A 15,855-nucleotide genomic window follows, 5' to 3' on the forward strand; every position below is an offset into this window, starting at 1 on the left:
AGTTCATGGAAAGTAATAGTAAAGAAACGAGAAAAAAAAATTGATTTGCCAAGTTCAGACTGTTATTGTTGCTACAAAAAAACAAATCAAAACTGTATAGCTGACTTGCATATATATACATGAAGCACAACATCGTTAACTGATACACAAGAGACTAAAGGAAAATTCTAATTTAGGTCCAGTAAGGATCTAACAATCAGCAGGTTAACAATTCATCATCTAGTTTCAAAGTTCTTAAAATGTTAATACTAAATCTGAAGAAACTGATGATTACTTAAATGTAAGTGAAAGTAACTAGTTAGTAAAATGTAAAAAGCATAAAAGCCAACCCAGCCCTTAGGCGGGGTGGGTGAAATTAGAAAATAGTGAAATGATTGTCTCAAAGCATATTTTACAAGTTAGGACATAACAGCAGGACAACCCCTGTGGAAATTCAAGGTGTTGAACTTCTGATTGGTAGTGATCCAGGAACAAACAGCAGAGAATAGCAAAGAAATTGGTCTCTGCTTAAAAAAAACTTCCAGCATCTTCAAACAACAGGCAAAAAATACGGAACTTATTTTTGCACGTTTCAGTGATGTTGGTTTCAGTCAACAAAAAAAAGAGGTTGTCCTGCTCCCTTGCCATTCTTCTTCTGTAACTTTATTTCATTTCTTTCTTTCTCCTTATTTTTCTCACTCTTTCTCCCTTTCTCTTTCACCTTTTTATTCCTTCTCTTTCTCTCTTATTTTCTTTGTTTTTCCTCTTTCACATTTTTTCTCTATGTCGCACAGTTATACATTCTTCTTCCTCTCTCTGTTTCTTTTTTGCCTTCCCCTTTGTTCTCTTCCTCTATCTTCTCTCTTTTTGTCTCTGTTTTTGGTTTCTGTCTCTTTCCTCTCTCTTTCCGTTTCTCTCTCTTCTTCCTTTTCCACCTTCTTAAGGGCAATTAGGATGGGCAATAAATGCTGGCAAGCCAGTGATACCCACAACACATCAAAGAATTAAAAAAAACCCTACAAAGACTTAAATGCAGTCTCAAGGAGCTGAATTTTCAGGTGCCCCTGGAGGTGGGAATGGAAGGAGCGGGGACGAAAAACCACGCTGAATAGCATGCTGGTCTTCCGATGCCCTTCCCACGCTATGAGTTTCACCTGGTGAGGGATAGGGCAGTTCCAAATTCCCGCCCAATTAATTAACAACAGCAGTTAAGATTGTTAAAGAACTCATTCAGTGCTTCTTGAAGGGCATGTTCTGATTTTGATGGCACATGGTCTGCATGCACTGTCTGGGGCATACCAGGTGAATGGATTCACAGCAGGGAGCCTGTTGAGGCCGCCCCAGGGAATTAGGTGGGCCCCATGAAAGGGTGAATGATGCAGAGAGGGGACTGAGCCATTGGCACACAGGTGCTATTGGTTCAGCGCAGTTTGTGGTGGGATGGTAAGTAAGGGCTTGGAGAGCAAGGGTTTGTCACCCTCTTGGCATCGTGGGTCCATAAGAGAAGGGGGCAAGGCTTCCAAACAATTCTGGACCACCTGACACGAGGAAGGCAGCAGCTGGTAATGGGAATATGACTCTGAGATTTTGGGTCCAATGGTGATGAGGAGCAACAACCTCTGCAGTAAGGGCAGATCCTTGGGCATCAGGAGGGCAGAGAAGAGGGACAAGGGACAGGAAAGGCACAGAAACTATATCCACAGCATAGGATTTAGTGACGAACAAGCTTTTACCTTGTGATAACCAAGAACCACTGCTGCTGGAGACTGTGACTCTCCAGGCAGATTGTCTCAGAGACCTGTGCCCTCATTGCTGAAGTTCTCACATCTCACAGACCGCTCACAATGACCTGCCAGTGGCCAGCAAAGTCACTGTCGCCTTGAACTTCTTTGCTTCTGGTACCTTCCAAGGATCTACTGTGGACCTTAACGGCACCTTGAAAGCGGCTGCACAATACTGCACCTGAAAGATCACATGCCCTATTTGCCAGAGGTGGACAGTACATTCAATTCTAGGCAGATGCAGCCTTGCAGGCACAGCAGGCAGTGGGTATCACCTCCATTGCTGCACCCCTAGGTGCACGGTATCATCAATTGCACCCATCAAGGCACCTATATCATCAAGTTGAAACTCTGTTTCTTCCTCTACAGATGCTGTCAAGACCTACTGAGTATTTCCAACATTTTCTATTTTTCTAAGAGCTTGCTATATGCATGTGCTCACTTTCCTGGCAGCTGCCATGATTCCTTCATCCTCCGGCAGCCCAGCCTGCTGCAACTCTTCATTCCATCCCCCAAACTCCATGGATAGCTTCTAGGTGACAAGGGATATGCTGAAGGAGATGGCAACTCATCCCTGCATGAGAGCCTGAGACAGAGGCACAGTGACAATACAACCAAAACCATCTGCTCATGAGGACAACCATTGAGCAGGCCATTGGGCTTCTGAAGTTGCAGTTCTGGTGGCTGGACTGGTCATGTGTGGAGCCCTGCAATATAATCCTGCAAGGGTCTTGCTCATTCTGATAGTCTGCTGCGTTCTCCATAACTTGGCCCTCCAGAGTGGTATGGACATTGAAGGGGGTGACACCCTGCAAGGATAGAGCTCATTGGAGGAAGAAAAGAAGCAGGAGGTGAAGGTAAAGATGTAGAACTAGATGTAAAGTTGTAGATGTAGAGGTGATAAAAACAAATACTGCGGATGCTGGAAATCTGAAATAAAAACAGAAAATGCTGGAAAAATTCAACAGGTCTGGCAACATCTGTGGGGAGAGAAACAGTTAATGTTTTGATTCCGTCTGACTCTTCTTGAGAGAATGCACTGCAGAAGTTAGTGGTCGAACACTTGAGATTTTCTGGTTGGGCAAGGAGGTGACTGGGTCCAGCGCAAGAGGTCCAGAGGAGGAGAATTATGCTGTATACGTGCCTGCAGGCTAGGTGTTCACCTCACCCACCTGTCCTTCTCTCCTGCAGCAGCTGTTGCTGCTCTGTCTGACCTTATCTCCTCCCATTCTGTCTGAGAACCAAAGGGGATCCATTGCAAAATGATCATGACCAAGCGCTCACTTTCTCTTGGGGTCTCATATAAACTGCCCAACATGATAGAGTAACACAGCCCTTACTTTTTTTATAGGTGAAGTTCTCAGTAATTTCTAGAATAAATGTTGTTAAGGTGTTGACAAAATGTCCCAGAAGTCCCAGATGTGTTTAATAGTCCTCTTCAAACCTCCAGCTTCAAATGAACAGTAAAAGATGATTAAAACCTTATAAGTAGCACTCAATCCCCTGCAATGACTTGTTTACTCACAATCAGCTGTCGTTACTAACCAATGAAGTGCCGTGCAGGCATCTTAATGGGCACCAGTGAGCAATTTAAGTGGCAGCCATCCCTTTAACAATCCTCCAGACAGCCTTTCCTATCACATGTTTCAAGTTCTTTACCAAGGGTTTACGATGCCGTTTTGTCCGCATAGGAGACTATAGTATCCAGGGAAGGAACTGAGAACATGAGAAACATTTTTACAGTGTTTTGAGGCTGAGGAATGCACTACAGAAGTTAGTGATCGAAGCGGAAGCAGTATCAGCATTTAAGAATAGGCTAGATAGTTGAAGGAAAGGGAAATAAAGGGATATGGGAACTGAACAGGCATTTGGGATTAGGATTATTGCTCATTTGGGGAACAAGCACTAATATGGTCAGGGTGGCCTCCTTCCATGCTGTAATTTTTAAACTGGGAATGAGTGCATAAATCGTCATGCTCAGTATCCCAGTTAGTTCTCTTTTACAGGCAGGCTGCCCAATTAGACTCCACACAATTTTTGTCAAAGAAAGTAAAAATTGCACAGAGTATAAAATGACCTGGGTGTGAAATGGGTCCACGCAGTGGTAAAAGTGAAAATTCACACTTCTGTGCTACAATCACTAAGTTTGTAAGTGCCCCTGTTAACGGCACTCGTTGGAGTACATTCACCATATGGACTGCAGCCGTTCAATAAAAAGTTACACCACCACCTTCTTGAGGACAGCTAGGGATGGACAATGAACCATCAGCCATTCCAATGATGCCCGCGTCCTGAGAATGAATAATGAAAAAAACCTACTGTTGTACGGTACAAAAATTATTAATGTTGGCAGCTGAAGATCAATTTAATTCCTTCCAATCCAGAAATCTGAGTTGAAACTTTGCTGCCAGATGTTTTAGATTTAGATTATTTTAGATAAATTCAGATACAGTAAAACATATTATAAGAATTAGAATTCTAGCAACTGATCAGTTTCAGGCTTATAGCCAGCTTCAGTCTTTCAAACCTTGTGGATATCGGTTACTAATGAATTCTGTTGTATTCTAATGCAGCTTCAATAATTTAGTTGAAGGCTTTAGATTTTTAGTTTTGTTAATTGAGACATAACAATTATGGTATAATTAATCTATGTAAATCAATTTCCTATTAAAGTTTTTAATTTCATACTAATGACTGGAAAACAAATGCTGTCTCTGTTGATGAAACCCAATGATGACAATGATTTATTGATGGCAAAACGTAAATGTATGTTGCAAAGAAAATGTTAATTTGCTCAATTTTCATTTTAGCTTTTTACTTCTCCTCCCATAAGAAAATTGAATGCTGTTATAATTGTTATAATTGAATCCTACCCTTTTACCTATACTGTAGTTTGCAGCATACAAGATGACCCCTTTTTTGGCACCAAATTCATGTTTAGGCTTATACTCGGCATATAAGCTGATGCTCTTTCCTGCTACGAAATACTACGCTCGCATTAGGAGTTGGTCTCAAATTTTCACCTCGGAAATGCATGTTTTACTCGCCTTATAAGTTGGTGCTTGGGATCAAACAGGAAATACGAGCCATGTTGCTAAGATGATGTGGAAACTTAAGACCCCCTACATAGATCAGACTGCGCATGACGAATGACAAAAACAGGTCTTCCGGCAATAAGAATGAAATACGAAACTGGTTTCAAGCTAAAAGTTGTAATGATTGCTAATTTGTCAAATAACTGCGCTGTAGTGAGGGAATTTAGTGTTAGTGAAAAACTGCTGCAAAAATGGAAGAAGGAATCCGCTTTGAAGAAGATGCCCAAGACCAAATGTGCCATCAGAACAGGTACCAGCCATCAGCCTGATCTTGAGAAGATGTATAGGAATGGGTCCTCGCAAATCATCAGAATGGTTACATCGTCACCATAAATGCAAAGAAGTGGGCAAATCAAGCCCCGAGTCCAGCACTGGTAGCCGCTTTATGGAATGAAAATATCTAGCCTTGTGGCAGAAGACCCAGACTGCTAAGAGACCACCAAAAATATAATTTGCCAAAATTCAGTTTCCAGAGATTCTTCATCAGGCAGCGGCAAAAACGTGAGTACTTATGTCACGTTGGCAACATGAGCGAAATTCCCCCAAATTTCAATATGCCCAGCAACTGATCTCTGGAGTGCAAAAGGAGCAAACAGTTCTAGTGAAAAACCACAGAAGTCAAGATTCACAGTGCTACTAACCTGCATGGCTGACAGAACAGAATGAAAGTCTATTGTAATTTTCAAACATAAAAACATGCCAAAAGTCAAGCTCTGTACCAGAGTTTTTGTGCATATCCATGACAGCAGTTGGATGGTTGAGGAACGAGTGAAGTTCTGGATCAATATGTGGAATAGGCATCTGGTGGCCATTGCAAAATTTGTAGCTTATTAGTGTGGGACATGCTTAGATCCCATAAAACCAATGGGATTAGGAGGCACCTATGAAGAAATAACACCCAAATTGTAGTTATACCAGAGAGTCTTATGTCCATGTTTGCACTGAATGGAATAGGTGGGATAGTTGATGAAAAAACCTTCAAAAGTAGCAATGTGCATGTGGCTTGATGTTTTGTGTGTTTTAACATTAATTCGTGAGATGTTATTAATGCACAAATTGTCATCAGAACATTCAAAAAATGTGAAATATCCAATTTAGTGCCTGGAGAGGAAGGTGGTTTGTTGTGGAGGGATGATTTTGAAAGCACCAAATCTGGTCCAGAGTGGGATCCTTACAATGATGCCATAGCCAACGTGACTCAAAATTAATTCGATTAACCCTTTGCTGTAAGGATTTTTGGATGAGTGCCCAATTGGAATCAACCCAATTTACCAGTAATTCGTTTTAACTCTTGGGTTCAAATGAGACTTTAGACCCACAGTGTAAACCAATACTGTTCAGATAGTAAATTCAAAGAAAGTTATGATTCAGAATTAGTGAAGTACAAATGTATAAGAATCATACATCCACACATTAAAACTTTCTCAGTTTTAATGCACACTGCATGTGTCCGTAACGAAAATCATTCCCCATTCTTTTTCTACACTAGACTAATTTTTAACCAAATAACCCAAAAAGAAACATGACATACTTATCACATCCAACAGACCTTCACAGCTTTGAGTTAATCAATTCCACAAAAGCGTGTATTCCCTTCCTTCTCATGAATAAGCATCCTTCAGTCAGAATGCAGCTAACCAACGAGAGGTATCCCTTGAGGTGGGATTTTAGCCCCCTTGGGCAGGTTCAAGACCCTCCCTCACCACGTGCTAATAGAGTCTCGTCATCCTTTGATTTGGCAGACATGTTCTTTAATTTAGCTTAATTGGTCTTGACCTTTGTGCATAATTAACCTTGATAATAGAACAATGAACTGTTCAATGTGGTAATCTCATTTCGAACACACAACTTTTATATTTTGTATCAACGTTTTAGCTCCAAGCTTGTTCTAATCAAAGTTATGAATTTGGTCACTGTCCACTTATCTGGTCATGAATGTCTTAGTTTCAGTTCTTTGCCACCATTTTGTGTTATAAACTTGAAATTGAGTATCTTCTGTCTTTATGCAAAAAACCTTATCACATATTTAATATAAAATTGTGAATTTAAAGTCAGTCCCTATAATAGAACTAATAATTATTGCTAATCAAATCTGTTGCCAGGTGCCCTTACCTGTTGTTGTCATGGCTACACATATTGGAATGTAAGGTCATTTGTTTGCAGTATTGGTCTTAACATATATGAACTCTATTTTATGGTCAGGTCATTAAGCTTAAAAGAAAATTGGTATACACATGTATATAGATTTTAAAAAAACTATTCTATCTTAATACTTTTAAACTTAAAAGTGTGAATGTTCAGTGTCAGTTCTGCTGATTGGGATTAATTCTTTGGCATGCCGCCAAGGTACATTGCTTTCAATTAAACCGTTTCTTCTGGCATGTGTTTCAGTATGTTTGTTGACATGGTTGAAGGCGCACACATCCCTATGTTGTTTCTACAACTAAATGCATTAAATATTAAGATTACATACTGTTCTTGTTGACCCACAGAAACACAAAAAAACTATTCTAAGATGTCCTACAGGTCACATGCTGAACCCGAGATGGTTGCTTCTAGCAATGTTGGCACAATTCGCTGAAAATTAGGTGAATTAGCTCAAAACTGGCCTAAAAGTGGCTTACATTCCATCGGATGCTGAATACAATGACTTTGAAGGTTTTCAAAATGTTCTGAATGTGTTTGAAGATATCCTTGTCGAACTAATGTTTTTTTAACTCATTCATGGGATGTGGGTGTCACTGGCTAGGCCAGCAATTATTGTCCATCCCTAACTGCCCTTGAGAAGGTGGTGGTGAACTGCCTTTTTGAACCACTGCAGTCCATGCGGTGTAGGTACATCCACAGTGCTGTTAGGGAGGGAGTTCCAGGATTTTGACTGTGCAACAGTGAAGGAATGACAATATATTTCCAATTCAGGATGGTGAGTGGCTTGGAGAGGAATTTCCAGTTGGAAGTGTTCATATTTGTCTGCTGCTCTTGTCCTTCTAGATGGTAGTGCTCGTGTGTTTGGAAGGTGCTGTTGAAGGAGCCTTGGAGTGTGTGCAGTGCATCTTGTAGATGGCACACACTACTACCACTGTGTGTCGGTGGTGGAAGGAGTGAACGTTTGTGGAAGGGATGTCAATTCAAGCGGGCTGCTATGTCCTTGATGGGGTCAAGCTTCTTGAGTGTTGTTGGAGCTGCATTCATCCAGGCAAGTGGAGAGTATTCCATCACACTCCTGACTTGTGCTTTATAGATGGTGGACAGGCTTTGGGGAGTCAGGAGGTGAGTTATTCGCAGCAGGATTCCTAGCCTCTGACCTGCTCTTGTAGCCACAGTATTTATATGGTTGAGGTGTATAAAATTATGAGGGGCATAGATAGGGTAGACAGGAAGGAACTTTTCCCCTTGGTGGAGGGATCAATAACCAGGGGGCATAGATTTAAGGTAGGGGGCAGGAGGTTTAGAGGTGAGGAAGCGAGGAAGAATTTTTTCACCCAGAAGGTGGTGGGAATCTGGAACTCACTGCCTGAAAGGGTGGTACAGGCAGAAACCCTCATAACATTTAAGAAGTATTTGGATGTGCACTTGCAATGCCATGGCATACAAGGCTTTGGGCCTAGTGCTGGAAAATGGGATTAGAATAGTTAGGTACTTGTTTGACCGGCGCAGACTCGATGGGCCTAAGGGCCTTTTTCTGTGCTGTATGACTCTATGGCTAGTCCAGTTCAATTTCTGGTCAATGGTAACCCCCAGGATGTTGTTAGTGCGGGATTCAGCTATGGTAATGCCATTGAATGTCATGGGGTGATGGTTGAATCTCTCTTGTTGGAGATAGTCATTGCCTGGCACTTCTGTGGCGCAAATGATACTTGCTACTTGTCAGCCCAAGCCTGGATATTGTCCAGGTCCTGCTGCATTTGGCCAGATACTTCTTAAGTATCTGAAGTGTTGTGAATGGTACTGAACATTGTGCAATCATTTGAGACCATCCCCACTTCTGACTTATGATGGAAGGAAGGTCATTGATGAAGCAGCTGAAGATGGTTGAGCTTAGGATACTACAATACAACTTCATTGAATAAAACGTGTCACATTGACTTTAAATTGTATTGCCAGTGTTGTTATTTTCACATTTCAAAATGGCGACCGCCTACATCAACACCCACGTTCACATTATATTCGGCGTATAAGTTGACCCCCATTTAGGAAAGGATTTTTAGAGGCTTCAAAGGTCGACTTATACATCGTGATCTGTGATAAATGCCAATTGACATGCAACTTAAACCAATACTTTAGGGGTTCACAGTATTTGGTATTTAGAATTTGAGGTGCATAAAGATTGACTGCATACTAATGCTCCCTCTGTTTTTAGTTGGGCAACATTCCTAAACATTCTGTTATCACACTCAAAACCATTACCTCCACATGTTGTGTCTGCTTCTCCTGCCAGTTCTAAACTATTTAACACAGGCTGTTAAAAGATCAAAGCTAGTAGAAGCAGCATGCACCATCAGACCTATTTCATTATAACACAGAAGCTGCACTCTTCAGACAACAAAAAATGCCTCTGTCTTAATTTTCTCAGATATCAATTGCCATAAACAGCAGATGTTTGGGCCAAGGGCCAAATATGACATTTGTGTTCTAAGAAGTCTACCATATTCAGCAGTTTGAGTTTAGTTATATGCTTGCTGGCGGCAAATCAGGGTATAAACTATCATTGTATCTTTAAACATTTTTTGCATATAAGATGCTTCATCAAAATGTTCTAAAGAAATATTAAAGTTCATTTTTAAACATTATGTATAGGTGGCAAATTTTCCTGTTCCCAATATCAAGGCAAAGCAATCATAGAAAAATTGGAGTGGGGAAGCATAGCCAGTAAAGGAGCATCATCCATTTAAATTGATGGACTGAAAATTGGGTAGGTTCCCTTGCAGGTGTGGAATTTCTATATTAGCATCCCTCCCCACCCGCAACTCACCTGTGGTCCATCTGGGCAATGTGCCAGGCAATCAAATACACTTAGAGCAGGATAATCTGCTTCATATCGTGCAGTACTATTTCCCTCAACCAAATAATTATACAGTTTGCTACATTTACTCTGATATGTCCTCGTCTGTTCTTGCAAGTCAGTTCACAAAATTCATTTAGTGTGCCACAGTCCATGCTGATGGTCTTAATTTCTCTGTGTGTGCCAAATCTCTATTCTGCTTGCGTCTTATTCCCTCAAAAATTGTGTCGACAGGAGTGGAATTAATCTGTATACAGAAATCTTGAAAACATTTCTGGATGTTCTGTAGAATCAAACTTCTACTTTTTAACTCTTAACTACAAATATTTTGCCATTACTTAGCTGCTTTCAAAAGGAAGAGGCCAATGAAAGGGGACTTTCCATTAATAGTACAGACTGCCCAGCAGTTGCTTTGTCTGAGAAGCAACAATTAAAGGAGTTATAACTGCAGCTTCAGACAAACTGTAAAAATGGGCACAGGGCTCATGATGCACAATTAACCTTTCCCCATGGCTTCCGTTATAAACAGCATTCAAAATTCGCACTCCCTGCTCATTTACGTGATTGCAGCTGGAAGTTGAGTGGTTGCATGCCTGAATAGGTGCAAAATTGTGAGAGGCCAGCATGAGTTCAAGCTAACCCGTGCTTCTTAAAGCCAGCCTGGTCCTGGATGGAAATCATTCTGGCAGTGAATTTTCCTTTAGAAAGAAACAAGAATGGAGCACAATCTCTACCATGTTGTGCCAACGTTCTCAGACGCAGCACTGAAGGCCTTAAGAATGTGGACAGGAGGACAGAGGTACTATATTCTCACGGCTCTAGGAGGCCCTCCAAATAGACAATGCAGAAGCAGTAGGAGCAGATAGCCATTGCAATCATTGCCAACAGGCTAGTCCTGAGGAACTGGATACACTACTGTAAGAAGTTCAATGATCTCATATGAATGGTCAAGCCAAGTGAATGCAGCTTCAAATTCCATATCCTTAGAACTGAATGACTAGCCTTACACGCTGCTCAATGCATGTTCCTCACTTACCTACCAATGAATACTATCAGTCACTACCCACATCTCTCATTCATAGCTTCACCATACCCTCACACACTTAGAACTGCTGCAAGCCCCATATCTACATCTCAAAGAGGCCTTGGCCAGCAGCAGGGCTGAAAGCATCGAAGATGATGGTATGCTCACACCTAATCCTCCCCTTCATTCCCCATTTGCCCCCTCGTTCTACAATTTGTCTGATGTACAACATGCAGATGGTGCAAACATGCCTGTCTTGCTTTCCTTCCCTCTACTCACCGCCACCCTTGTGCCTTTCTTCTTTCAGTTAACCAAGAACTGCCACCTGGCTAGACAGTTATTTAGGACCAAGATGTGGAAGAGGAAAAAGTGACTGATGATAAGAACGTAACAAGAATTGGAACAGGAATAGACCTTTCAGCACAACCAGCCTGCTCACCATTTAATAGGGTCAGGGCTGACCTTCCACCTCAACTCCACTTTCCTGCCTGTTCCCCATATCCCTTGATTCCCTTGGAGATCAAAAATCTATTCATGTCGGTCTTGAATATACTCGATGGAGCAGCCACAACCACCTGGGGTGGACACCCCAAAGATTCACAACCCTTTGAGCGAAGAAATTCTTCCCATCTCAGTCCCAAATGACCAACCCCTTATCTTGAGGCTGTGCCCCTGTGTTTCAGATTCCCCAGCCAGGAAAACATCCTCTGCGTCTATCCTGTCAAGCTCCTTCAGAATTTTGTATGTTTCAAAATGATCGTCTCTCATTCTTCTAAACTCCAGAGAATATAGGCCCAATTTGACTCAGCCTCTCATCATTGGACAACCCTCTCATCCCAGGAACCAATCTAGTGAACCTTTACCACTCCAAAGCAAGTATGTCCTTCAATATGTAGACCAAAATTGCACACACAGTATCAGGCACAATCTCACTAAAACCCTATACAGTTGTAGCAAGACTTCCTTCTTTTTGTACAGCAATCCCCTTGCCATTGCCTTCCTAATTGCTTGTTGCACCCCCCTGCTAACCTTCTGTGTTCCTTATATATGTACACATAAGGCTCTGAATGTCAACATTTAAAAGTTTCACACCTTTAAAAAATATTCTATTTTTCTGTTCTTACTACCAAAGTGAATAATCTCACACTACCCTACATTATACTTCACCTTGTTGCCCATTCTCTTAACCTGTCCATATTTATTTGCAATCTGTGTTCTCCCCACAGCTTTCATTCCCACCTCACTTTGTATCATCAGCAAACTTAGAGACATTATTCTGTCTTTTTGTTTAAGTCATTAATATAGATTGTAATTAGTTGAGGCCCCAACACTGACACTTAACAACATTCCACGATAGCCTGCTAACTTGAAAATACCCATTTATTCCCTGCTTTCTGTCCATTAACCAATCCTTCATAATATGTTGCTCCCAACTCCATGAGCCCTTATCTTATGTATTAACCTTTTGTATGGCACCTTATCGATTGCCCTTAGGAAATCCAAGTTTACTACATCTACTGGTTCTCCTTTATTTACTGTACTAGTTGCTTCCTCAAAAAGATTTCAATGACTTTGCCAAACGCAATTTCCCTTTCGTAGAACCATACTGATTTTGATCACACTATACTTTTCTAAGTGCTTTGTTAAGATTTAATAATAAATAATAATACACTATTAATAGATTAAATTAATAAATAGATTAATTAACATTTTCCCAATGACTGATGTCAGGCTAACTGGTCTGTATTTCATGTTTCCTCTCTCTCTCCTTTCTTGAATAAATTCCAACCTGCTGAGACGATTCTAGAATCTAGGAAATTTTGGAAAATCATGAGTGGTGAATCCACTATCTCTGCACCTATATCTTTTCGAACTCTAGGATGTAGTCCATCAGGTCCTGGGGATTTATCGACTTTTAGTCCCTTAAATTTTTCCAATATTTTTTCTGATATTAATTACCTTCATGTCCTCACTGTTATTTAACCTTGATTACCCTCTATTTCTAGTATGTGATTTGTGTCTTCTACATGAAGACAGACACAAAATATTTTTTCAGCATCTCTGCTATTTTCTCATTCCCAAGATAATTTATCCTTTCTCTGCTTCTAAGTATTTTTTGATGAAGAAACACCATCATTCATTCTGTCACTTGCAGCCACCAGCTCAAAAACTGACACTGCATGTTCTTTGGAGGGTAGCTTTCTGGCGTTCAGAACTCTTCAGTTCTGAAGAAGAGTCAATGATATTTCATGTGGCAGCATGGCTCTCATTATATGCGTGCTGCCCACTTGTGCATGGATTGAGGGGCGAAATCATGAACCAGGTGTCCATGTGCCCAAGTAGCCACCCTCTGGTTTCTCACGATGCCTCAAATGCTGACGGTTCAGCGGACTGGCATAGAATAAAGCCTTCATGACTGCTGCCTTGATACCAGGCAAGAAGTTGCATGATTTTCTGAGTATGGTCGTAGATCAACTGAATATTGAGAAAGTGGAATCTTTTGCAGTTGTGGTACATCTCTGAATTTACACGTGATGTCCAGAAAGCAATGTGCGTGCAGTCATTGGCATCCTGCATCATGGGGAAGCCCGCTATCCTGGCAAAGGATGCCTGCTTCACCTGTTTCTCTCGGGAATACATTGCATTCTCTCTTTCCGCTCTCATTGCATACAGTACATCAACAATGGATGATGAACTGCAAGATGTTGAAGATGTCGCCTGCTCCGATGTGGAAGGAGCCCGTGCAAAGAAGTTGAAGGCCACGGTCACTTTCACAAACACTGAGGGTTCTATCACTGCCCTTCTCTGAGGTTGCAGGTCTGGTTGTAAGAGGTGGCAGTTTTCAATGAGCATATCCTTAGTGTAACATGAATGGTGCACACACTGTTCCTCACTGAGGTTGTGAGAGGAGAAATGCTCCCTCGAGACCCTGGATAGATATGGCCTTCTGCTGAGAGCCCTTTCCCCATGCTTCCCCCACCTCCTTCAAGTAATCCTACTTTGTGTTGACTCTCTTCATTTTCCACATCATGCTTTTGGCCAAAGATGATAAAAGCTACAGCACCCTGGACTGGGTGAAAGTGTTGTGGACAGAACCCTTGAAGTGAACCAAGATCTTCACCATGTGCCATATCATTCCCTGTAGACTTCAACTTTTAAGTAGCAGTACAAATCACCAAACGCACCTATTAACTCAGCAAAAACCAGGAGAAATCAATCAGCAAGTAACCTGAAAATGGTTGACGATCCCTTCAAATAGCACTGTTAGGGGGTCCTTCCTGCTGCTGAATGCATATTCAGCTGTGCGAGTTTAAGAGAGGATGTTAGCTGAAGTACTGAGGTTGAAAATGGCACCACCAGAGTTAAATCAGTATTACATGCTGACTGATTCCACGATCTGCCTACTCTGCATACTTTTGGTACAGGCTCCAGGGATAATTCATAAAGCTTTTTTAATATTAATGTTATTGTTATTGCTGTTAATGATGCTGAAACTGATGGAAAATGGTGCAGTAGAAGAAAAGGAAAACTGTTGGAAAATCAGATTCAACTGTGTATCACAAAATATGACAGTATGTTGAAGCCTAGAAGTTTGAACTCTTGTGTAAAAACTTTAGAAATTATGCTTTTGTGTGTCATTTACAGTTTGATCCTACTGTATGTACATCCAAAGTTATTAAAGTTTAAAGCTACACAAGGACTTTATTAACAACCTGTACATTCGGACTTTATTTTCTGAATTTGTTTTCTGTACATGAACTGTCTTCAAACCTGCCTCGTGAATTTGTTCATTTCATTATTGCCGGATCCATTTCTCTGTAGAAAGTATTTGATGCATGACATCTTAAATGTATCATGTCACAGACTGACAAAAACAGAGTGGTATTCGCTGAAGGAGCATGTATTCGAAATTGATACCAAAGTACTTGTAAAATACTGACAGAGATCAATCTCTGTTGAACACCTTTCTGTGTTTTGTAGGTTACCAGATTTCTTGGGAAATGTATAACAGAAATGAAAGTCGTTTGAGACGCAAATTGTCAAATAGAACATGTGAATACAAGGTAACAGGACTTAGTTCCCTTACCACCTACACCATTGAAGTGGCAGCCATGACAGCAGCTGGAATTGGAGTTGTGACAGTATCTACCATCTCATCTGGAGTACCACCAGGTGAGACATCCTTTTATTGTAATAGGAGTGTAATTGGCACAGCAACTTTAACTTACTCGTGACTTGACCCTTTTAATTGATTAAGATTTATTAAAAAATAAGAACATAACTCTGGCCCTACACTGCACAAGTTACATGATTTCTAGATCAGTTGCTTTCACTAATGTAATATCCTGCTTGCCTTCTCGCCAGTGCTCAAGGTGAAAGGAAAATAAAAGGGATGACATTGTGTATTAAATTTCTGCATTTTTTCAGAACTCCCAGGTGCTCCATCTAACCTTGTGATATCAAATATCAGTCCTCGATCAGCAATGCTTCAGTTCCGGCCAGGGTTTGATGGGAAAACGTCCATCTCAAAATGGATAGTGGAAGGACAGGTCTGTGGCACATTTTTCGACGTACTTTGCAAAATACATAAATTTTCAGCTGTAGCACATTTCAATTGAGCAAATCAACAGGGAGTGAGTAGAAATCTGAGTATGAACTAGCTACTGATTAAACCTTTTTGCATTTCATGTGAAGCAAATTATAAGCTGCCCTATCCACAAGTTGAGCTTTCTAATTGACCTGGTAGATCTACCAGCTAAAATGAAGGATTGTATTGTTTTGAGCTGTGCCTGTCCTCTATATTTTAGAAGAAATCTTTATCATGCGTTGCCATATTATAGATCAAATGACCAAGTTTTCATAGGCCGCTGTAAAGCCGTTTTTCAATGAAACTGTGGGGAAAAAAGATCTTAATCTGCTGAAAGCACTAGAAACTAATAAAGGCAGGAAAGTTTTATATTTCATTGACTTTGG

At 40.9% G+C, this 15,855-nt stretch overlaps 1 protein-coding gene across 2 annotated transcripts in view; it reads left to right on the top strand.

The window, feature by feature from the left end:
- The window catches only part of sdk1a (sidekick cell adhesion molecule 1a), a 950,103-nt gene that overhangs the window by 742,090 nt on the left and 192,158 nt on the right, over window positions 1-15,855 (top strand). For both annotated transcript variants that reach the window (XM_078558601.1, XM_078558602.1), the window contains exons 21-22: window positions 14,863-15,054; window positions 15,310-15,431. In XM_078558601.1, coding sequence (XP_078414727.1) covers window positions 14,863-15,054; window positions 15,310-15,431 — 314 coding nt within the window. The remainder of the gene's footprint in view (window positions 1-14,862; window positions 15,055-15,309; window positions 15,432-15,855) is intronic.

Source organism: Cetorhinus maximus, chromosome 15 (genome assembly GCF_964194155.1).
Source record: "Cetorhinus maximus chromosome 15, sCetMax3.hap1.1, whole genome shotgun sequence".
Taxonomy (NCBI): domain Eukaryota; kingdom Metazoa; phylum Chordata; class Chondrichthyes; order Lamniformes; family Cetorhinidae; genus Cetorhinus; species Cetorhinus maximus.